This window comes from Muscardinus avellanarius (assembly GCF_963383645.1).
Source record: "Muscardinus avellanarius genome assembly, chromosome: 16".
Taxonomy (NCBI): Eukaryota; Metazoa; Chordata; class Mammalia; order Rodentia; family Gliridae; genus Muscardinus; species Muscardinus avellanarius.
Window position 1 is genome coordinate 37,045,415 of NC_137802.1, and position 24,322 is coordinate 37,069,736.

Consider the following 24,322-nt stretch of genomic DNA (forward strand, 5'->3'; position numbering starts at 1 on the left):
GCGATCCTCCTGTCTCAGCCTCCCAAGAGCTGGGATTACAAGCGTGCGCCACCACGCCTGGTTCTTTTTTTTTTTTTAATCCAAAGTGCATAGTGAGAACAAATCAAAGCATTTTTTCCTTTTCAGCATTGGTTTCATCTAAGCATCTTCGTATGAGAGGACTGCTCAGATGCCTTGTCTTTGTCTTCCCACCCTCTAAAATAAAAAAAATTAAATTAAAGAAAAAGTCATAAGAGAGTCAAGCAGTTTAGACATTCATCAGCCTGGTAAACAAAGTTTGCCAGCAAATAGAAGTCCTACTATTGTAAAAAAAAAAAAAAAAAGATGGATAAGACAAAAAGTACATATGATGACCCAACAATAGTGTTGTTGGGTAACATAAGGTGACCCCCGACTTCTTTGATGTAAAATCCTATTGGGAATAATAGGACAGCCATACAATACAGAAAAGGATCATTCCAGTGAATGCCATCCATTGAACATAATTTGTAGCTTCTCTTCACCAATGGGAAGCTACCAGCAAACCACATGTGTCAGTCTATGAAATGATTCCCATGATGATAAAAAAAAAAAAAAAACCAGCATGGTGAGCCACTCTGGGGGAAGCCAGGGAGGGGTGCATTCCAGTCTGGTCTCATATTGTTTGATACTGTCTGTCGCACAAAGCCCACTGTGAGCGCTCCTACGGACTCCCCAGTGTTGATCCAGTCTGGGTTGGGGATGCTGGGGATGGTGAAGATATTGGCAGCCAGAAAGAGACATCCTGAGATGATGATCAGTTTATCCATCTCCCTGCAAGTCTGGCTAGTGACTATAATATTGATGAATATTGACAACAAGAATGTTGGTAGATATTATTTATTGGTTATAAAACAATTATTATATACCAGGTACTTTATATCCATTAATTCTTTTCCTGCCCATGGCAGCCCCGCTCTTCTCCAGTGTGCTTCTCCCACTCCCATCAACTATCTCAAACCTCCATCCCACCTTCCTACCAACACTCAGCAGACGACTTCATCTCTGACTTTATAGAGACAAGAGAAGCCATTGGGTAGGAGTTAACTCACTACTAAAACTTCTACTGGACCACATGTATCTTTGTAGAATAGAAAAACACTTGTAGGTAAAGTAGTCTATGCTGAACTAGAGAAAGACCTATTCTTTCCACTTCCCTTCCTGTTATACTAAAGGAGGTGTTCCTAGGCCCATTTCATCTTCTGTCCATTTAAGGTTTTCCTTCTCAGGATAGCATCTCTCTTTTTATTATTTTTATTTTATTATTAATTATTATTGTTTAAAATTATTATTATTAAATTTATTATTAAGATTATTATTATTTAGCCGGGCGTGGTGGCGCACGCTTGTAATCCCTGCGCTTGGGAGGCGGAGACAGGAGGATCGCGCAGGTTTGAAGCCAGCCGCGCTGGCATAAGAGAACCTGTTTCAAAAATATAAAATAGGTCGGGGAGTGTAGTCCAAAGGTAGAAGGGCTTCCAGGAACCCCAGTACCACCAAAAAAAAAAAAGATTATTATTATTTAAAATTATTACTATTTTTTGGTGGTGCTGGGGATTAAACCCAGGGGCATTCTACCTCTGAACTATGCCCTTAGCCTGATTTTTTATTTTTTATTTTTTTTTGGGTTTGGGGATGGAACCCAGGGGCATTTGACCTCCAAGCTACACCCCCTGCCCTGTTTTTTTTTTAATTTATTCTTTATTCTGAAACAGGGTCTCACTAAGTTGCGGAGGCCTCACTAAGTAGCTGAGGCTGTCAAGGAACCATGATCCTCCAGTCTCAGCTTCCCGAATGCTGGGATTACAAGCCTGAGCCACCATGCCCAGCTCTTAGCCTCATTTTTTATTCTTTATTTTGAAACAGTGTCTTACTAAGTTGCAGAGGGCCTCACTAAGTATTAGCTGAGGCTCTCTTCAAACCTGTGATCCTCCTGTCTCTGCATCCCAAGTACTAAGATTACAAGCATGCGCCACCATACCAGGCAGCATCTTTCTTTTTAGTAGCTTCAACCTTTCTTCCTCCTCCTCTTTCTTCCTTCTTTGTTCCTCCTGCCTCTTCCTTCTCTTTTTCTCCTGCTCTTCACTTCCTCCTCCTTCTACTCCTACTGCTACTGGGGATTGAACCCAGGGACATTTTACCTCAGCTATATCTCCACGCCCTATTTCATTTTTTAAATTTTTAATACTTTATTTTGGTGGTACTGGGGATGGAACCCTTCTACCTCCGGGCTATACTCCCAGACCTTTTTTAAAAATATATTTTATTTGTAAATAGGGTCTCTTAAGCCAGCAAGGCTGGCTTCGAACCTGCGCAATCCTCCTGTCTCTGCCTCCCAAGTGCAGGGATTATAAGTGTGCACCACTATGCCTGGCTAATTTTTAATTCTTTTTTTTGGTAGTACTAAGGGCTTGAACCCTGGGACATTCTACCTCCGAGCTACACCCTCAGCCCTATTTTATTCTTTATTTTGAAACAGGGTCTCACTAAGTTGCAGAGGGCCTAACTAAGTAGCTGAGGCTTTCTTCAAACCTGTGATCCTCCTGTCTCAGCCTCCTAAATGCTGGGATTACAAGTGTGTGCCACCATGCCCGGCTTAATTTTAATACTTTTATTGGTGCATTATAGTCTCACATAATGCAAATCATAATGATAGTGACATATATGCACACACTTGGGCTTTTCCCCAGCTGCCTCCCCACCGCCTCTCCCCTTACAGGGTATTGAGAGCAACATTGGTATTCTCGTGTATGTGCATGAGTGGATGGAAGTGATTCCTTCACTGATTATACCTCCCCCCACCCAACCCCAGACAACCTCCCTGGCTCCACTGAGGTTTCTCCTTCATTATCTGAAGTCTCTTTGGTATCTTAATTATGCTCTAGTTTCCACATATTAGAGAAAACATGACCCTTCACTTTCTGTGACTGGCTAATCTCACTTAATGTTCTCCAGACCCATCCATTTTACTGCAAATGGCATTATTTTGTTCATCTTTATTGCTGAGTAGAATTCTGTTGTGTGTATTTCCCATAATTTTGTAATCCATTCATCTATTGAGAGACTCCTAGTATGCTTCCATAATTTGGCTATGGTGAATTGTGCTGCTATGAACACAGATATGCATATATTACTGTAGTTCTTTGATTTCAGTCCTTTTGGAAAGATACCCAGGACTAGTATAGCTGGATTACTTTTTATTTTGAAACAGCATCTCACTAACTGCAGGCAGCCTTGCTAAGTTGCTGAGACTGGTCTTGAACCTACAATCCTCCTGTCTCAGCCTCCCAAGTACTGGGATTACAAGTGTGCGCCATCATGCCCAGCTCAACCCTTCTTTTTTATTAGCTTCTTTTCATAAGCATTAACACACTTAGATTTTTCTTTCTTTAAAAAGTATTCTCAGCCGGGTGTGATGGTGTACGCTTACAATCCCAGCATTTGGGAGGCTGAGACAGGAGGATCGCAGTTCGTGGACAGCCTCAGCTACTTAGTGAGGCCCTTTGCAATTCGGTGAGACCCTGTTTCAAAATAAAGAATAAAAAATAGGGCCGAGGGTGTACCTCGAAGGTAGAATGTCCCTAGGTTCCATCCGCAGCACCTTAAAAAAAAGAGAGAAAAACCTTAATAGAAAAGAATGATTAGTATAGAATATAGAACAATGAGACTAATCATTTATTACCTTCATAACCCTTCAGAGGCAATAATAGGATGTTGGATATGATGGAGACTAGGTTCAGAGGTGGGGTTGGGGTGGGGAGAATGTGTAAAACAGAGACAAAGGCACCAGAGACTCTTATCTAAATTGGTCTTCCAAATGGAAAGTCACTCTTCAAATCAAAATAGAATCAAGCCGAGCATGGTGGTGAATGTCTGTAATCTCAGTACTTGGGAGGCTGAGCAACCTAGCACAGCTCTCAGAAACTTAGCGAGACCCTGTTTCAAAATAAATAAAATAGGGCTGATGGTGTAGCTCAGAAGTAGAATGACTCTGGGTTCAATCCCCAGTACCAAAAAAGAAAGAACTGAAGTCCATCTGGTTGGTTAGTGATCATAAGGTCACTAACATTTATTGTGTGATGCCCATGTAACCAGGCAACATTTCCAGATGAAGACCAAGACTTGGGCAAGTCACATAACTTGTCCAAGGTGCCAACTAGTCGTTTATGGTTGAAATTAGTACTAATTCCAAATCCCTTTTACTATTTTCCTGGACCAAAATGTTAGAATTTGTGATTTGAATAACCAAGACTTTTACTCAAGAGTCAACCAAACCACCCATGAAGCTTGGATCATGCTAGAGCTTTATCTTTTATCTTTTATGTAGTATGGTTTCAAACAAAATTGGGGCTTACAGCATGATTGGTTTGAGTAGCCTTGTCCTCATAGGATCTTCAGGCTGAGTTTTTTTTTTTTTTTTTTAATGGTGTTACTGGGGATTGAACTCAGGGGCGTTCTGCCTCTGAGCTATACCCCTAGCCCTCTTTATTCTTTATTTTTGAAACAGGGTCTTACGAAGTTGCAAAGGGCCTCAATAAGTAGGAGCTGGACACAAACTTGCAATCCTACTGTCTCAGCCTCCCAAGTACTGAGATTATAAGCATGTACCACCACTCCTGGTACAGGCTGATTTTTTTTTTCTTTTTCTTTTCTTTCTTTTTTCTTTTTTCTTTTTCTTTTTCTTTTTTTTTTTTTTTTTGGTGCTGGAGGATGAATTCAGAGGCATTCTACCTCCAAGCAACACCCCCATCCTATTTTATATATATATATAATTTTATTTTGAAACTAAGTCTCACTAAGTTGCAGAGGGCCTCACTAAATAGCTGAGGCTGGCCATTAACCTGCGATCCACCTGTCTCATCCTCTCAAGTACTGGGATTGCAAGTGTGTGCCACCACCCCCAGCTAGCTGATTTTTTTTCTGAATGAGTTCCTAAAAATTTCTAGGACCTCGGGAGAGTGAGGAAAGGTCTAGAGCCTTCTCTATATCCAAGAAAATTCTGATTTTGCTAAGAATTTGGCCAAAGGTCATGTCAAATCCAAAGAATTCACTTTCCTTTTGGGTACTGCTTGGGTTTCTCTGAAGAATTGTGGCTGTGTGACAGGATGTTTAATAGGAAGCTTCTTCCTTTATGACATCATCAGAGAGAGGTAGCTAAGGGGACTATTTAAGACACTAAGAACAACAGCCACTTTTATGGGAGCCCAAGAACAGCTGCTTTTAAAAATGAGGGTAAATAGTCAGGCTTCACTAGGATCCTGAAGATAAGCCAGCTGATAAAATATGGCATCTACCCAGAAGGGCACAGTCTTTCAGGTAGTCAAGACCAATAAAACTGGGTCCAAGGTAGCAGTTTCAGCACATAAAGGGTCTGAAATTACTAGTTCCACCCCTCATCGGGGACATGGGTACATTATTGCCTCAAGCCACCGAAGTGCTGCCATCTCCCTGGACCCCCAGCAAAGATCAGAAACTGCAGCTTCCACTACTCCCCACTCACCGTTAGACTATCTTCGATCTGTGTCCCCACCGTCAGGGCCAGGCCTCCCTACATCCACCCTTCGGGGAACTGAGTCCCGACAAAGAACAGAGGGACACCGCTATGCCTCTCCTCATCGAAGGAACCAGCAGTTTCAGACACCAGCTTCCCAGACCACAGGCACACGTCGGAATAGTCCGCCCAGAGAGGAAGCAACACAAAAAGGTAGTGAGAACAAGCCAGGGCGGGAGGCCAGCCACTATCCCACATTGCCTCCAGATACAAAATCTCCCCGTCGCTTGAGTTTTATAGATCAAAAGGATAACTTGGAATCACAAAACTTACAAGAAGATGACCCACCCTCCAAGGTCCAAAACCCCCAAGGGGTCAGAGTTCCTCGTAGGATTTCATCGCACCCAAAGGATGAAGCAATACAAACTGAGCCCACCCGACGGATTCTGATTTCTAAAGAGGTCAGGAATCCAAGGAGCCCAGAGCGTGCCAGCAGCCGTGTCACTGCAGACCACCGGACCGTCCACAGAAGGCTCCTTGGCCAAGAGCCAGAAATGGGGCCTCAGGGCTCGGTTCCTTCAGACTCCAAGGCCTTGCACAGGAATATGAAACTGGCATCATCCCTCAAACTCTCTGTCCTTAAAGATGTAGTTGATGGACAACAAGCTCCTGCACGTTCAGATCCTGAGTCTCTTCCCTACAAGAATCCTGTCTACACTGAGACCAAGCCCATCTCAAAGGTCTTAATATCATCAGAGGTGGAGTCTGAAATGAGGTCCCCAATCCGAGAAAGCGAAGCCAGCCGCAGGGTCACCATCTCCCGAGAGGGACAGTCAGTACAATCAACTCAACGCATGACAGCTCGAGCAGTATCTGAGGGCCGCCACAAATCTCCCCTGTTTGCCACTCCAGAAGCCATCTATAAGCAGCAAATCCAAAGACCCCCAGAAACTATCTACGTGTCCCCAGGACCTGCACTCAGGTATCCAGAACCCTCCCGAAAGCCCTCCATCCATGCAGAAGTGGAACTGACCCCTCGGCCCTTACCCCCTCGGTCCTTACCTAGGTATGGGCCTGATTCCTCATGGTGGGCCTTACTGAATCCTGAAGTTGAAATGCCCCAAAGCCGGCCGACAACACCTGATTTTGAGCCCAAGTCCCCTCCTCCCCTAGAACCTTTAGTGTCCTTTTTTGAAATGGACTCAAGCCCTTTCTGTGAGGACCTGATGTTCCAGAGAGAGAAGGCAAGTCCACCACCACCGTCACCAAAGGAGTCTCCAGGCCGGGTACCATTGAGGGAAGTACGACAGGCCCCCAAGCACACCATCAGACAACCCATGCAAAGGTTTAATGCTTTCTTCCTGGGTATGTGAAGAAGCAGACTGCCCAGGTGCAGCCCCGATTTAGTGAGATGGGACATTGGGTAGGCAGGAAAGGCCCCCCTCCTCATTCTGGGCCTCAGGGCTGCTTTCCTGCCAGTATCAAAGTTAGTCTCGTCCTTGAGCCCAGTACTCCATGATTTTCCTGCCAGCTTTTCTGAGCTCCAAATTAATGACATCAATGATGGTGCTTGGGCCCAGCATCAGGCATTGACTCTTCCAGGCAATGCTGCTTAACTTTCTTTCAATGGAAGGTAGTAGAGAGTGGTTTGCAGGATTGGCAGCTGATTCCTGAGAGTGAAGATTAATCTCTGAGCTGGGGTGAGGGCTAGTAAGGTCTGTTAAAGAGAATAAGAGCCTCCAGGAAATATTCTGGCATCATAGGGGAGTAGAGGGGACATGGCTGAGCTGGGCCTTGGGATTTCAGGAGAAAGAGAAGGGGGGATGTGGTATTTGGTCCTTTGTGAGAGGATATTCTAGGAGAGGCTCAAGGGCTAAGCACACCTTTTAGCAGAGACAACTGAGCTAGAAATGTGGATGTAAGCAGTGGGGGGAGGGCTGTCATCACAGACAGAAAACAGCAGCAATGTGTGTTACTTTCAGATGTCTCTGAGGAAATGCAGAATCGAATCATCTGGTGGCTAAAAGGTCTGTGCTTTTCCCTGCCCTGGTCCATTGTGGGGGCTTGAGGCATGGGAAGAGAGTGAAGGGGTGGGCTCCACATCTCTATTAGAGAGCTAGTACAGTACTATTGAGGAGAGTACAGGCTAGAATTTTGACCTGAAGGAACAGATAGGAGCTTCTTTCCTAAGATCTACCATTAGAGTCATCCCTTTGGATGACTGAAACGTTTTGAAGAGTCTCCTCTTAATGAGAAGTCACTTCTGAAATGGAGAATAATTTAAGCCTCGTGGCCTTTCATCTTAGCTGGTTTTATCTATTGTGTCCTTAAAAAAAAAAAAAAAGCAGCCAGGTGTGGTGGCACACGCTTGTAATCCCAGCGCTTGGGAGGCTGAGACAGGAGGATCGCACAGGTTCGAAGCCAGCCTCAGCTACTTAGTGAGGCTTTCAGCAACTTAGTGAGACCCTGTTTCCAAATAAAATATAAAAAAGGTCTGGGAGTAGCCGGGCAGAGTGTAGCCCGGAGGTAGAAGGGCTTCCAGGAACCCCAGTACCACCAAAAAAAAAAAAAAAAAAAAAAGGGTCTGGGAGTATAGCCGGGAGGTGGAAAGCTTCTGGGATCTACCCCCAGTACCACACACACACACACAAAAGCAAACTACCTGCTTCATGGTCTTGCTTAGAGCTGACTCCACACTGATTCAGACTGGGGGCTTTTCTCTTTTTCTTGCTAGTTCCTCAGGACCCTCCTCCACCCTATGACCTTGGGGTGCAGTTAATGGTTGCTGCCCAGGCAGGGTCTCCATGGATGCCTGGGCTTCTCCCTTGAGACCATCAGTGAGTCTTGCATGCAGCTCTAGAACCTTAAGAGAAGTGTCCTAGGGACCTTTGACTCCGCTGCACTCCTGGTGTCAGGGGAGGGTGAGGACTTGGCAGCAGGGAGTTTGTGTTGTGAGCATTGGGGCCAAGATAAGCTCCAGTCCTCTGAACCTGACTGAGGCCTAGGCTCTAGATGAAGAAGTTCATGGAGAGGAGGGAGCCCTGGGAATGCAATTCATTCCCAACCAAGGGGAGCCTCTGAATAATGCATAACAAAGAGCAGAGAGGGGCAGCCATGCCCCCCACCCCCAAGCAGGAGCGAAGTTCTGTAAGTGGGAGTGAAATAAAGTGTGGATTCTGCAATCTTCTTACTGGGTTTGAGCACTGGGTCCACTATTTCCTGATAATTTATGACCTTCGGTAAGTTAGTTCACCTCTTCAAGCCTCAGTTTCCCTATCTGTTATATGTGAATAATGGTTTACTGTTAGGTTATTGTGAGGGCTAACCAAGCTATTACTGAAAAGCACTTCCACTGGCCATCTTTAGTAAAATTCTCTTTTCCCCTCCTGTTTGTACTCTCTGATTCCATTTGCTGCTCCCTGGGAATGCCTGACTTCTACTTCTCTGTTATGGCAGATGAGGAGGTAAGAATGCCCCTGGGAGGTTATTTTGACTCCTGGGGCCCCACCCCTTATTCCAGTCCCATTCTTGTCCTCTGGTGGAAGGGTGTGCAGGGAGTCAGAGTTGCTCCCTGTGGTTGGGCAGGTTTTTCATTGCTTGAGTGTGCCTGCATTCTGCTTGCCATGCTCTACACCTGTGGCATTGCATCTGCCCAGAAGGAGGTAGACACAGAAGCATTGCATGAGCTATTTACAGCCCTGGAGAGAAGGAATAGAGCTCTCTGGACAGATGGTGAATCTTGCCAAGTGCTCTGTGGGAAGACTGGGCAACCATGAGTTGAATTAGCCCCTACCTGGCTCTCCCCTGTCCTGCCTAGGGCACTCTAGAAAGGGGTCACGTTTCTGGGTTGCATACTATTTGGGTCCTCCAATTGGAAAGGCAAAGGTGGACTTTGTTCTTGGCACCTCTGTGTCCTATATTTGTCAGTGTCCTGATTTTACAGTGTACGTTTGTTCGCATAAGTACTTTGGCTCTTCTTGGCCCACGTTTGCTAAGATGATCAAAGCTCTTCCTAGATGGGCATGCTGGTGTACACTTGTAATCCCAGCATTCGGGAGGCTGAGACCAGAGGATCGCAGTTCACGGACAGCCTCAGCTACTTAGTGAGGCCCTCTGCAACTTAGTGAGACCCAGTTTCAAAATAAAGAATAAAAATAGGGCAGGGGGTATGGTTTGGAGGTCAAATGCCCCTGGGTTCCATCCCCAGACCCACAAAAAAAAGAGAGAGAGGAAAAAATAAAAACTCTTCCTGCTTCTATTCTTTCTCTTGCCATGCTCCTCTTTTACTCAAATTCAAGCAGTGGTGTCCAGTGCATCCCAGCCATGTGCTGGCAGGTCCAGGATGAACAGTTGACTACAGATGGAAAACAAATGAGTAGGGACAGCCCAAGCTTAGCTAACAGAACAGCTGGAGGGGAGGTGTCCAGGAATGCAGCTGCCACCCCCTCTGCTGAGCTCTTACCATCCCCAGGCCCTGAGCTCAGACTGTAGGTGGCCACTTTTAGAGATTGCCTCCACACAGAACAATAAATCCCTCTTTCCTTCCTCTCTCCCTCTTTTCCTCCCTTCCTTTTTTCATTCTTCCCTCCCTCCCTCCCTCCCTCCCCCTTCCTTCCTTCCTTCCTTCCTTCTTTCCTTTCTTCCTTCCATAGGCATTTTTTATCCAGATGATGTTAGTACTCTGCTAGGTACTATACTGGGGGACACCACAAAACACACACATTCTTTGGCCTCCTTAAGAAACTGACTGTCTGAGCTGGGCATGGTGGCACACTCTGGTAATCTCAGTACTTGGGAGGCTAAGACAGGAGGATTGCAGGTTCGTGGCCAGCCTCAGCTACATAGTGAGACCCAAGACAATTTAGTGAGACCCTGTTTCAAAATAAAAAATAACATGTAGGGCTTGAGGGGGGTAGCTCAGAGGTATAATGTACCTGGTTTCACAAAGAAAAAAAAAAAAGGAAAGAAACAGACATCTGGATGGGAAGATAAGATATGGACAGGAAACATTTAAATAACAATATGCAGTAGTCTATGCTCAGATGTCAAAATAAACAGAACAGACTGAATAAGCACTCTCAAAGGGTCTAAGGAGAGAGGGAATAAGCAGGAGGTGGGTAGGGGATCTAGTTACAAACTCCTTCCCAAAGCCAAGGAAGATGTTTTAACAAATGGCCTCTTGTTCATCCCCTTAATACAATTCTATACTTTTCAGAAGGGGTATGGTTTCTCTTCTAAGATTTGATGTTTTTGACTGAGTGGGCTCCTCCCTATCCTCCCCCACCCTCACCCCATTTTTCTGTGCATCTTGTTTTAGTTTAGGAAGTCAAATGCCTTGGCAGTAGGACAGCTCCTTCCCAAAATAGCTCTTATCCTGTCTGGATAATTACAGTTCTCTAACCCTGTTCAGTAGCAGAGCTGTTCTCTAGAAGCTGGGAAGGTTCTCAGGCAGCTGGTCTGCTGGTCTTCTCTGGCTTCTGAAGGGAGAGTGATGTGAAGATGGGCCAGGTAGTCTCCCTGAAAGACATGAGAGAGCTAGGCTCTCCCCAGCCTGACTCCCATGTTGCACGGTCCTCTGGCAGTCCCAAGCACAGACTCTGTGGTGATGGTGTCCAAGGCCTCTGGGTCCTCTGATCTGGGAATTGTTGACCAGAGTGTCTGTTCCAGATTCCATTCCCAGCAGGAATTCTCTGGTGGCCCAGTCCTAGTGCCTGGCTCGTGGAAGGCAGCATGTTTGTTGTTGAGATCCACAGTCCCCTTTGATCCACAGCTGGGGATGGTGCCTGATTCCGCCCATGTCTCTCTGTTACTCTCCTCTGAAACACCCTCTCAAGGTCCTTTTGTCTAAGAGAAGGGTGGACAGATTCTTCTCATCTTTGGCATCAGAGGCTCCCCAGGGGAGGCTGTGTTGGACTGATGGGGTATATTTTTGGTGTCAGAACTGGTAGAAGTGCCATAGGAGTCCTAAGAGTGCTCTGTTGGGTCAGTGGGAGACTCCCTTCTTACACAGCCCTGGAGAATTCCTGTAAATAAAATAACTCTTAACAGGAGGGGCCACAATGCCTCTGATGGACAGGGCTGCCCCAGCCTTAAGATCTTGTGTCTCTGAAGCACCTGACCTACTCATCCTTGGATGTGACTTCTCAGGCTATTGGGATGGTATCTCGAGAAGTCAGGCCATTGGTTATGTAAGAAACCAACTCTGGAAAATAGGTCAGGAAGCAGAGAACATCTCAGTGATACCTGAGGCCGACTTCAATGTCTTTGAGGTGACATGTCATCTGACTCCTGAGGGACAGGACTGTCATCCTCCTGTTAGCTTCTGAACTACTGGGAAATTCTGCTCGGGGGCACTTTGTAAACAGAGGAAACCCCAAAGCCTCTGAGGAACCCAAGGCGTCACTGCATTCATGGGGATGGTAACAATCCCAGGATGTGGGCTCCCTGAAAGAAACCCTGGAACCGGCCTTCTCATTTCTCCCATCCCTTTGCTTTGGAAAGAGATTCATAGATAAAAGGAAAGGGAATTGTTGAGAGATTAGGGCAGAGGGGCTGCAGAAGGGACAGGCACCTCTGGAGGCTTTTCATGCAGCTTTGTAAGAAGCAGGCATCTCATCCTGCCAGCTGACATGGTAACCAATTCCAGAGCAGGATAAAGGCTGGTGACCTCTGGCCATGACTTGCCAATTTGAAGTCAGGCTAGGTTGACAAAAACATAGGAGTTTAACACTGAAAGTCTCATGTTCTGAGAACTCCTTTCAGTCTTGGGCAAACCAGAACAGTAGTCACCCAGGACAAGCAGGCATGTGGTCTGCCTTAGCAGGAATACCTAGAAACACAGAGTGAGGGATGATTTCCTGGCTCCACTGGTTACTCCTTCTGCCTATGAGATGGAGGCAGGAAAAATGGGGTGCCTTCCTTTCAGACTTGATGGCAGAGTGGGGCCAGATCCCTTATTTTTTTGTTCTGCCCAGAATTATCTCACATAGAGAAGAACTTGCCACATCCATGCTGGGCTTCCTGGTGAATTTTCAGAAGCTGGCTGGTTCATGTATATCCAACAAGATATTCCTGTCCGCCGGGCGTGGTGGCGCACGCTTGTAATCCCCGCGCTTGGGAGGCAGAGACAGGAGGATCGCGCAGGTTCGAAGCCAGCCGCGCGCGCTGGCTTAGGAGACCCTGTTTCCAAATAAAAATGTAAAAATAGGTCTGGGAGTGTAGCCCGGAGGAAGAAGGGCTTCCAAGAACCCCAGTACCACCAAAAAAAAAAAAAAAAAAGATATTCCTGTCCAAGTGCTTTGGTGGTGTTTGAAATGGTGGGTTTTGTTTTTGTTTTTGTTTTGTGGCACAAGGGATTGAACCCAGGGGCATTCTACCTCTAAGCTACACCCCCAGCCATATTTTTTATTCTTTATTTTGAAACAGGGTCTCACTGAGTTGCAAAGGGCCACACTGAGTAGCTGAGGCTGCCCATGAACCATGATCCTCCTGTCTCAGCCTCCCAAATGCTGGGATTACAATTGTGCGCCACCATGCCCAGCTGAAATGATGGGTTTTTCAAGCAAGAATAATAAGCCTGGGGAGATTAGGGAGGGTAGCTCCAGAGAGCAGAGTACATAGTTGGGTGAGGAAGAAAATTTATAACCCAAAAGCCACCCTGACAGCTGCTCAGCCAGAAGAAGGTTTTCCTGAGTGGCAGAAATGGCCATGTCCCTCCTGTGCTCAGCTGCCTTGGGCTCAGCTGCTCTGAGCAACGAGACAGCTGCACCTTGGGGGCCGAGTGAAGACCTGGAGGAGGGAACAGAATGTGAGGCAGTTCCTGAGAGAAACCCAGGCTCTGAGCCCACGAGTAGGAGGAATGGGCCAGCCAAAGTCTCTTCCGTGGCACACCTACCACAGGCAAAATCACCTACCTCCACGGGGTCTCCATAGTAGCTGTTTTTTGGGAATTTGGGTCAGTAGGTTCAAGACCAAGACCTTCTTTCTAGAGATGGAGTGGTGTCTAGCTGGAAAAGCTGACTCCACAGGTGGCAACAGCATGGTCACTCCAAGGTCACTTTTGTTTAAGGCATTACTCTGTCCTCCAATCTGCCTACACCCATTACACATGCATATTCTTAATCCTTAGGAAGGAAGGCTTTTTTTTTTTCTTTTTTTCTTTTTGCAGTACTGATGATGGAACCCAGGAACATTCTACCTACAAAGCTAAACCCCCAGCCCTATGTTTTTAATCTTTATTTATTTATTTTTGCGGGTCTGGGATGGAGTCCAGGGGCATTCAACTTCAGAGCTATACCCCCTGCCTATTTTTTTATTCTTTTTTTTTTTTTTTTGGTGGTACTGGGGTTCCTGGAAGCCCTTCTTCCTCCGGGCTACACTCCCAGACCTATTTTATATTTTTGAAACAGGGTCTCTTACGCCAGTGCGGCTGGCTTCGAACCTGCGCGATCCTCCTGTCTCCGCCTCCCAAGAGCGGGGATTACAAGCTGTGCGCCACCACGCCCGGCTTTTTATTCTTTATTTTAAAACAGGGTCTCACTGAGTTGCAGAGGACCTCACTAAGTAGCTGAGGCTGTCCGCAAACCACGATCCTCCAGTCTCAGCCTCCCAAATGCTAGGATTGCAAGCGTGTGCCACCATGCCTGGCTAATCTTTATTTTTTGAAACAGGGTCTTGCTGAGTTGCAAAGGGCCTCACTACGTAGCTAAGGCTATCTGCAAACCAGGATCCTCCTGTCTCAGCCTCCCAAGTACTGGGATTATAAGCGTATACCACCATGCCTGGCCTATTTATTTATTTATTTATTTATTTATTTATTTATTTTATTTTATTTTTTTTTTTGGTGGTACTGGGGGTGGAACCCAGGGACTTTTTACCTCCAGGCTATACTCCCAGACCTATTTTATACTTTATTTGGAAACAGGGTCTCACTAAGTTGCTGAGATCCCCACTAAGTAGCTGAGGCTAGTTTTGAACCTGTGTGATCCTCCTGTCTCAGCCTACCAAGTGCTGGGATTGAAAGAGTGCTTCACCACACCTGGATTATTTATTTATATTTTTATTTTTTTGTGGTACTGAGAATGGAACTCAGTGTCATTCTACCTTCAAGTTACACTCTGAGCCCTATTTTTTATTCTTTATTTTGAAATAAGGTCTCACTAAGTTGCAGAAGACCTCACTAAGTAGCTGAGGTTGGCTGTAAACCTGCCATCCTCCCAAATACTGAGATTACAAGTATGTACCACCATGCCCAGCTCTATTTTAATTAATTTATTTATTTATTGCGGGTCTGGATGGAACCAAGGGGTACTTGACCTCCAAGCTACACCCCCTGCCCAGTTTTTTATTCTTTATTTTGAAACAGAGTCTCACTAAGTTGCAGAGGGCCTCACTAAGTAGCTGAGGCTGTCCGAGAACCATGATCCTCCAGTCTCAGCCTCCCAAATGCTGGGATTACAAGCATGTGCCACCACACCCGACTTCTATTTTATTTGGAAACAGGGTCTTGCTAAGTTGCTGAGAGCCTCACTAAGATGCTGAGGCTGACTTCGAACCCGTGATCCTCCTGTCTCAGCCTTCCAAGTACTGAGATTACAAGCATGTACCACCATACCCAACAATCTTAATATTTTAGCAATATCAAGAAATATGGCTGTGCAGCCAGGCATGGTGACTCACACTTGTAATCCCAGTACTCGGGAGGCTGAAACAGGAGGATTGCAGGTTTGTGGCCATCCTCAGCAAGTAGTGAGACTCGCATCAACCTGGTGAGACCCTGTTTCAAAATAAAAATAAAATAGGGCTTGGGGTATAGCTCGCAGGTAGAATGCCCTTGGGTTCAATCTCCAGTCTCTCTCTCTCTCTCTCTCTCTCACACACACACACACACACACACACACACACACACACACACACATACACATGCGCGCGCACGCACAAATTATGGCTTGGCATGGAGCTACCTGTCTATAATCCTAGTACTTGGAAGGCTAAAGCAGAAGAATCCTAAGTTTGAGGCCATCCTCAGCAACTTAGCAAGACTCTATTTCAAAATAAACAGCTCATGGATAGAGTGTTCCTAGATTCAATTCCCCAATACCCCTCCCCAAAACAGGAGTGAAAGGTTTTAGTGGGAGTAAGTTTTTTTTTTTTTTTTATGTGAACTATGAGGCTAGGAGGTTGGTGTGAACTTGTAATCAGCCAGAATTAAGGGCAAATGATGGGTCAGTGAAGCCCGGAGCCTCAAGGCTTGTCTGTGCTGTAAAGCCAGTGTCAAAAACTCATCAATGCATCCTTTTAAATAGTCCATATCGACCAGCCAGACATCACATCACATGTTCACATGTTCCCTAAAATGAACAGAGGATAAAATAGAAGACCCACTCTTGCCCTTAAGGGGCTTGTGATTAATTTGGGAGAGACAAGTATATAGATGGGTCACTTCAGAGGGTGTGGACATCCAAGGACAAAGCAATGTCCAATGAAATAAGTCATCAGAGCTTCTAGCATGGAAACACTCAGAGTGTAAAAGACAGGGGAAGCTGGGCATGGTGGCATACACTTGTAATCCTAGTACTTGGGAGGCTGAGACAGGAGGGTCGCAGGCTTATGACCAGCCTCAGCTATTTAATGAGGTCCACTGCAACTTAGTGAGACCCTGCTTCAAATTAAATTAAAAAAATTAGGACTGGAGGTGTAGCTCAGAGGTAGAATGCTCCTGGGTTCAATCCCCAGTACTAAGACAAAAAACAAAACAAAACAAAATGGAGACAGATTTTGGTTCGGTATGATGAAAACCCTGGTAATTCAGCTACCCAAAGATTGAAGGGCAATTGCAAAGTCGGTGAATTTTTGGCCATGGCAGGTATTCAAATAGAGGCTGCAAGGCCAGGGAGTTTGGTGAAGGGAGTCAGACATCCAGTGGGTAGTCGCATTAGGAGGTTTGCAAGTCCCTTCCAACCTGTGACTCTTCCCTGCTCTTAGAGGGTGTTGGAAGGACCTGTCCTAGCAGTGTGGCTGGCTTCTAGTATCTTGCCAGCTCCGGAACTGCCCCTAACTGCAGTCAGGAAGCATGATGCTCCCTAACACTGCAACCCACATCTCATGCCTGCCCGGAGAATATGGGACATGAGGCGGCAGTTGGGGGAGGAGAGGGCTTAAGGTTTTTGGTTTCTTGCTTCTGCAAGACTGCTGGACAGACTGGCTGAGGTTTTCTTGACAGACACAAGCCCGTAATGGCCTTGTTGCCCTATCAGGGCTCTCTGACCATGTCCATCAGTGACTCATCCATCTCTGGAGGAAGAGAGGTACAATTAGTACTTGCACAGCTACTGCTGCTGAGAGGCAGAAGTGGCCTTTGCTAGTCATACAGATCTGGAATCCTGATTTCCTGTGGTAATCATTCTTTATTCTTAGCTTTGGATCTAGGCCCTGGTTTACCCTAAGAGCAGAAGTACAGTCTTCTTGCTTAGCTCCTATGCCACAGGATCTTCTCCACAGGTGGGCAGGAAAGACCCAGTGGAGAGGACCAGGAGTTTTCCATACAGACCCTGTTAGCCTGACCTAATAAAGGAGTCACAACAACAGGCTGGAGCTGTGGTTGCTGATTCAAGTTGCCCAGAGGAGTGATCTTCTGTGCTGAGCTAAGCATCTACTCACCAGGCACTGGTTCCCACCCTTGCATGCCTGGGAGATTGTACTCTGGACAAGGACATCAGCACCTGGTAGGATGCGGGAGCTCCGAGCGCTGAGTGCTTCCAGGCAAAGTTAGCCAGGCCATGTGCCGTTGGAGGTGGAGAGAACACTTAGGCATCAGTAACTTAGGCAAGGACTTCTGACCAGGTATGAGACCCTACGGCCAGCACAGTGACTGTAGCTGGGAGAGTTCAGCCTCAGAGCCAGGCATGGTGGTGCATGCTTATAATCAGCTACTTAGCTGAGGCCCTTTGCAACTCTATGAGACCCTGTTTCAAAAAATAAAAAAAGGTCGAGCGTGGTGGCACACGCCTGTAATCCCCACACTTGGGAAGCAGAGACAGGAGGATCGCACAGGTTCGAAGCCAGCCGCTCTGGCTTAAGAGATCCTGTTTCCAAATATATAAAAGTATAAAATAGGTCTGGGAGTGTAGCCCGGAGGTAGAAGGGTTTCCAGGAAACTCAGTACCACCAAAAAATAAATATATAAAAAAGACTAAAAAATAGGACTGGGAGTGTAGCCTGGGGGTACAATACCCCTGGGTTCCATCCCCAGTACCGGAGAGAGAGAGAGAGAGAGAGAGAGAGAGAGAGAGAGAGAGAGAGAGAGAGAGAGAGAAGCCCAGGAACTTTCAGGCTGAGATAACAGTTGGCATGGGGACTTATGCCAAGGCCACATTCTCTCAGAGCCCTTTGAATGCTACAGGCTTGGCAAATGAGCCTGTGTGCAGGTGGAAAGGCTCTATCTTCAGCCTCTGTTTTACTCAGCATGCCTCATGCTAGTCCTACAGTACCATGGTTAGAAAGGGACTATGGGCCAAGACCCCAAGATTCTTGAAGTGGAGCTGAGTTCCTGGTTTCAGGCCTCCCTTGGGGATCTACTTCTCTTGAGGCAAGCTGGATCAGCATGCTTCGAGACACACACAGCTCTTTGGAGCCTGAGTAGCAAGTAACAGAGAAGAGCGGAGATTCCAACACAGATGAGGAATTACAGCATGAGGCTAGCCAAGCCACCTTTGTTTGCATATTTAATTTTTCATTTTTACTATATGGTACAGGGCTTCGTGTATGCTAGACAGTGAGTTGCCTTTGTTTCTGTGTCCACACTTGGAACAGAGATGGCCCTTTGTGATAGGGCCTGCCTTCTTTGACATAGATTTTCTCCCCATCCTGGGCCACACAACTATGATTGGAAGCACCCAAGAGGTGTTCTTATGAGTTCATGCCAGGGGTACTAGTGGACTGGGGCTTTGAACAATGGGGCTTTGTGTAGCCCAAGTTACCATTTGGGTCTGATGGCAGCAGCTGCTTTTACAGACTTCTAATAGCCATTGGTTTCTCTTTAGGTCTTTGTTTTTCTGAGTACAACTTTGGATCTCCTGGTCTACTCTATGCCTTTGCTGGGAGACTCTCCACACCTTCAGAGCTCCTGTCTCATTGGAGTTGAGCTATAGATCCCCATCCCATGCCTCTAGGGTCTTCCTCTGGTCTCAGCCTCCCGAATGCTGGGATTATAAGCGTGCGCCACCATGCCCTCTCCCAACTTTTCTTTATCACCTCCTGATGCTGTCTTGCTTTCTTACCTTTCTCCAAGGCCTACATCATTTCCTCCTTCCTGCATCTCCTTTAAGGATGCCAGGAGTCATAGGGGACTTGACAAATAATCTAGTTTCATTCCCTTCATTTTTAGGAGTGGAGACTAAGAACCTGAGAGGTGAAGTGAATTGCCCAAGATCACTCCTTTGCCTGCTCTGGCTCATGAATATTTACTCCTAGGGGCTTCTTCCCCAGTACACCAGCACCAGAGATCTAGTCACATCTCCAACAGCAGCTCCTTGTCTTCCTGAGCCTGATCTCATCTGCTGTCCCCAGGCCCTCTTTGCACTCTTTTCTGTTCTGGTCCCAATTGTGGCCACTAGTTCACGGATCAGATAGAAATAGGGTAGGCAAGTGTATCTGACAGACACTTCCCCTCCTAGAGAGGACCATGCCTGGGGGTCTTGGTTTTGTCCAGAGCCAAATCAGGCAAAGGCCAGTCAAACTGCCCTTGGGAGAGGCCTTTTTTTTATTTTTTCTTTTTTTTTCTTTTCGTACTGGGGATAGAACCCAGGGGCATTCTACCTCCGGACTACACCCACAGCCCTAATTTTTATTCTTTATTTTGAAACAGGGTCTCACTAAGTTGCAAAGGGCCTCACTAAGTAGCAGAGGCTGTCCACAAATTGCGATTCTCCTGTCTCAGCCTCCCAAATACTGGGATTACATGTTTGCACCCCCACGCTGGCAGGGGAGGACTCTTTTGAGGGTGAGGGAGGGGCATACTTTTGCAAACTTCCGCAGGAGCCTGACTAGCTCAGAACCTGCTCAGGTGAGAAAATTTCTCATCACTTCTCCATCCCCAAGCATCCATCTACCTTCCCCTAGTAGCTGCTCTGACCCTTCTGAGCTTCTAATGCATCTAAAGCCACTAGAGCATCTGTCCACAGCATCTCTCTTGCTTGCAGAGGAAGAATGGCCCAGCTGGGCTTGGGTCATGCCTAGGCTGGCCTCTCCAGAGGCCCTCCCCACTTTCCTTAGCCCTTTGCAAGGCTCCAAGGCCCATTAAAGCCATTCAGCCTCTCCCTTCTACCGTCCCAGCAGATGATCCCTGGGTAATTTATGCAGCAAATCCTCTTTAATCTTTAATCTGGGGTCCTGCACACAGGGAACCTACCGCTAACCTTTTTCACAGCTCGAGTGGAGGTGGGGAATGTCTGACAGTCCCCTTAGGAGGTGCAGTGGGGATATGGAGATCAGTAACTTGGACATCAGCCAACTTTATTTCCCTAAAACTTACCGAGTCTCTTGGGTAACAGTTTCTCTCCAACTCGTGAGGCAACTCCTCCCTTTGCAAAGGCAGCTCCTTCTGGGGATGCTTACTGGGTCTTCGCTGTTTTCTTTGGTACTGGCTCAGGCCCTCACGGTGCTGCGCTGCCTAAAGAGGCTACCCTCCAGGAGCCTAGTAAAGAAGAGCCAGGTGTCCAGGGCGGAGGGGCGGAGATCCCCTCTGTCCTGAGCTTCAGGGGTGACAAGCAGCCCATTCCCAGCTCGCGAGGGGACCCCCCCTCCGCGGAGATGCTGGCCCCGCCCAGGGCCCGCCTCGCCCCGCCCCTGGTGCCGCCCCCAGCGGTCGGCACCCGGGGAGGCGGACGGGGGCCGGCGGTGCGGCGAGGTCTGCGCGCAGCTCCCGCCTCGGGTCGCTCGGGCGCTGTCCAGAAGGAGCCGGCCCGGCCCGGGCTGCAGCCATGGTAAGACCGGCGGGAGCAGGGCCGCGGCCCGTAGGGCGGCTCCGGGGGGACTCGCAGCTCCGCAGTGAGGGCTGTGCGGGGCGGGAGGCGATGTCTCCTGTCGGGCTCTGCCAGGCACTGCTGACGGGCGTCGCCGCGTAGCTGCTCGCAAGTTTCTTCCCGTGAGCAAGCGGGGCAGCTACGGAGCTGGCCCAGACCCCGAGGTGCTGCCCCTTAATCTTGGAGAAAGGGGTGGTTCAGTGCCGTGGGAGGTGCCCGCCGCCGAGGCGAGCGTGTTGTGATGGAGAGGGCGCGTCAGGGATGAGGGTCTCCGCCCCTGCTGAGTCAGCTGATACCTGGATGACCCTTCTTCTCTCACCTACCCTGGGCGAAGGCTAACACCAACTTCCTTTGGAAAACAGGAGAATCACAAATACTGCCAGCCTTCCTAAAAGGGATAGCAAGATGCCTGGTCCCTCCTTTTCAAGGCCTGGCAAGAGGCAGCTCCAGGACCGTTCTCAAAGGGATTTCTGAGAGGGGGAAGCCCAGCTCACTCTCCTGCTGGGTGGGATCAGCCAGTGTCCCTCTGCCTCCCGGATAGGAACCGTGGAGGAGCTTCCTCCTGCTGCATCTACCTCTCCTCCCCCAGCCAGGTCCCTCTGCAGTGTGTGGGGGTTGGGGGGACTCATTCCTGCCACCTGCCTGTAGTGGGAAGAGAAGCAGTAACCCCAGATAGCCTCCCTAGAGGCCCCCACTTAGGAAGTTCTGATGCGTGGTTGTGAGGATCCCCCCACTGCTCTTGCCATTGTTGCCAGAGCCTGCCACAAACACAGTGTTCAAGTGTCAAGGCCTCCAGGCCACTCTCCACCCTCTCTTCCCAGTCTGGAAGTCTACCAGCCTTTGCCCTCTGCATTGGGAGGCACAAGCTGCTTGCAGCAGGAGGGGACTGGTGACCAGTCTGTGGGGCAGGATGTTGGCTCTGGACAGTCACCAGAAGGGAACTCCCTGGGCACTGTGGAATCAGAAGCTTTCAGGTCTAGAAAGGCCAACCTTTTGGGCTCTCATCTCTCAAGCTGTGACCAGGCGGAGGCCCAAGTCTTGGCCAGGAAGTCTCTGTGACCCCACAACCTTCTCTAAAGGGGGTTCCTGGGAGAGGCTAAGTGGTAGCTGTCTGTATCCCTGTCCCCCTTCTTCCCACAGGGTGGGTGGGCAGGCAGATTGTTCCAGGGACATAAGCCTGGGGAAGCACTGATTATCCCCAGTGCCAAGCCCAGCAGGGACCAGAGGGGCTTTTTCTGCCACACACTAAGTTCGGTTCAGCTGAGGTCTTGGTGCTTTCAGCTTGGTCCAGGCCACCCTGTTCTTTTCTAATTAAAGACACCACCACCACCAAAGTCTCTTGCCTCGGGCCCCTGCCCTCAAGCCAGCCAAGTCCTTAGGCTGAGTGGTTCATGTCAGGCCAGTGTCCTCTGTGAGGGTCTCCGTCAGTGAGATTGCTGTCCTAGCTGCTTTGGGCATCAGTGTGGAGACCTCCCCAGCCCAGGTGCCCCAGAGGGGTTAAATTTACCTGTGAAAACAATGACAGGCCAGCATTAATGACCATCCTGTGACTTGAGTTGCACCTTCTCTCCTCAGGTTCAAAGCAGCTTGAGGTATCTGTCATCTGGGAGTGATTTCTCTCCCCAGCCTCCCTGGGAGGCAAGGAAGGGCCATTCACAGTTGGACATTAAGACCCTGAAATTAAAGACATTGTTGAGACTCAAAGGGTGTTTCCAGTCCAACCAGAAACACTGGCCTTGTGACTCCTAGAGGAGTGCTCCCTCTGTGCACTCCTAGCCAGACCCTCCAGGCATCTCCCACCTAAACCACCCTTCTGAAGCCTCTGGATTGCTGAACTCATGCCCTCAGAAACCAAGTGTTAGCAGCACCCCTGTTGTCTTTGTGGGAACCATGGGGTGTTAGAATTTATACAGGTCCTCATTCGTCAGAAGTCAGGTATCCTAAAGTGGCGGGAGTCCCTGTAATGAAGCTGTGGCTTGGGTTCCCAGCAGGAAAATCTAGAAGCCATTTTCTGAAGACAGTGGGATAGCAACTTCTCCTGCTGGGAGAAAACAAAGGGATACTTGGGAGGAAGTTTGGGGAGCCATTCCCATGTAGCCTGGACCCAGAGAATTATTGGACATCCCACTCTACTTCACTGCTTAAAGTGAAGGTGAAAGAGACTGGGGGATTAGAATCTTTTGAGAATAAGTCTCCTGGGTGGCTGTCCCCATATACTGATGGGCCAGGTCATCTTGGGGACAGTTCATGATCCTCAGGCAGGCCTCAGTGTCCTTGGGGGTTAACAGGAGAGGCCAAGCAGATCAAGAGCCTATGTTGCAGACAGACTTGAGAGGTTGGTGTGGTGCCCACCAGGACAGGAAGCGGGCTGGCATCACAGGACAGCCAATCTGGAGGAAGGGACTGCAGAGGAACCGAGAGATCGTGCTGCAGCTGAGCTGCCCTTGGAGGGTGGGAGCCAAGGGGAGGGGAGGAGGAGAGGGATAGGACATTCCACAGGCTTTTTTGGCCCTTGCCAGAGACAGAGAGGTCAGAGAAAAAGGGGAAGGAGCAAGCCAGGAAGCCAGATGACAACAAGAGCTTCAAGACAAGGCTGTTTCTGTGTGTGAGGAACTTTGCCTGGGAGATAAAATTAGACCTAGAGCTTGCTGACAGGGAGTCTGAAGCGTGGGGCATGGACCGTTCACCGGGCTGGCAAGGGGATCTCGTCCCTGAGGACAGGACTGAAGCTGGGGTAAGATGCTGCTCTGGGAAATGGGTGGACCTGACTTGTCTCCCCCCTGCCTTGACTGAGATTGGGGCTCAAAGTCAGAAGGTGATTGGTCACTGGCAACATTGGAATCAGACAGGAGGCGAGGACTGTTGAGTTTTGACTCCTTGTCCAGAGTCCTTTTGGCCCCCTCCATGCTGATGCATAGGCAGGGTTGGCAGAGGGTATGGTGCTGAGTTCTTGGTAGCTGTGCTGAAAAATTGTGGAGACTAGGGCTCTCTATCAGTGCCTTCCCCGCTCTCTTCTCGTTGCTCCTCTGCTCAGTGCCCCCCTGGCAGAGCACAGTCCCCTCTCCTACCCTTAGCCAAATCCCCAGACCAGCTGCTAGGTCACTGTGGGGTTGTGCAAAGAGGCAGGATTTCCTGGAATTCCCCGGACTCATTAGCTTCCAGACAATAAGACCTGCTGCCCCTCAGCTCCATCCCTTCTCTGCTACTGTATAATTAATCGTCCATGCTGGGACACTTTTTAGAGCGAAAGGGGCACAATTAATCATTATGCTAGGCCAACAAGCATAAACTGGGTTGTATGGTAACCCCAATGGACCTCACATATCAAGCCCATTTGGTCAGGCTTGCCTTATGGTAGCCTCTTCTGGTCACTCAGCTCTCACATGCTGCTCCAGTTTCAGGATGAAGGGCCTCTTTTCCTTCCTACTGTTCAGCTGAGCCCTGGAGACTGTGACTGTTAGCAGGTGTGGGGACTTGGAGAGGGCACAACCTAGAAGTAGCTCTTAGGAGACTTTCCTTCTAGCCTTCTTTTCTTAATCCCTTCCCTCTGGCATAAACCTGGCAGTGTGCTTGTCTGCCTCTTTCATTTCTTCCTTTTGTAAAATGGGTCTACGCAGGAAGACTCTGGCCATCTTATCTCCCCTCTCTGGCTGGGACTCCACGGTGGTCCAGGGTAGCCCCCACTGGTTTGGCCAACCCCCAGAGGGTGAGTCAGCCTCTGCAGCCGGCCCTTGTCCATTGTCTGGGGGTGGCACGTGGGTATTGTGAGGCAGAGATGAGCCCAGCACTGCCA

General features: G+C 48.3%; 1 protein-coding gene and 1 pseudogene across 2 annotated transcripts in view; one reads left to right on the forward strand and one right to left on the reverse strand.

Annotated features, from left to right (window-relative positions):
• Positions 1-258: 258 nt before the first annotated feature.
• Positions 259-788, reverse strand: LOC308275852 (modulator of smoothened protein-like; annotated as a pseudogene). Its single transcript has one exon. The product of its transcript is annotated as a modulator of smoothened protein-like (transcript).
• Positions 789-5,301: 4,513 nt separating this feature from the next.
• SEPTIN4 (septin 4) overlaps positions 5,302-24,322 on the forward strand; it is a gene marked incomplete at both ends in the record, with an annotated part of 29,343 nt that continues 10,322 nt past the window's right edge. Inside the window, 10 exon segments of the mRNA XM_080714031.1 lie at positions 5,302-6,874; positions 7,492-7,557; positions 7,560-7,599; positions 9,808-9,996; positions 12,484-12,560; positions 13,236-13,358; positions 20,157-20,490; positions 21,351-21,584; positions 21,670-21,674; positions 23,049-23,263. Of these exon segments, the coding sequence (XP_080570157.1) occupies positions 5,302-6,874; positions 7,492-7,557; positions 7,560-7,599; positions 9,808-9,996; positions 12,484-12,560; positions 13,236-13,358; positions 20,157-20,490; positions 21,351-21,584; positions 21,670-21,674; positions 23,049-23,263 (2,856 nt within the window).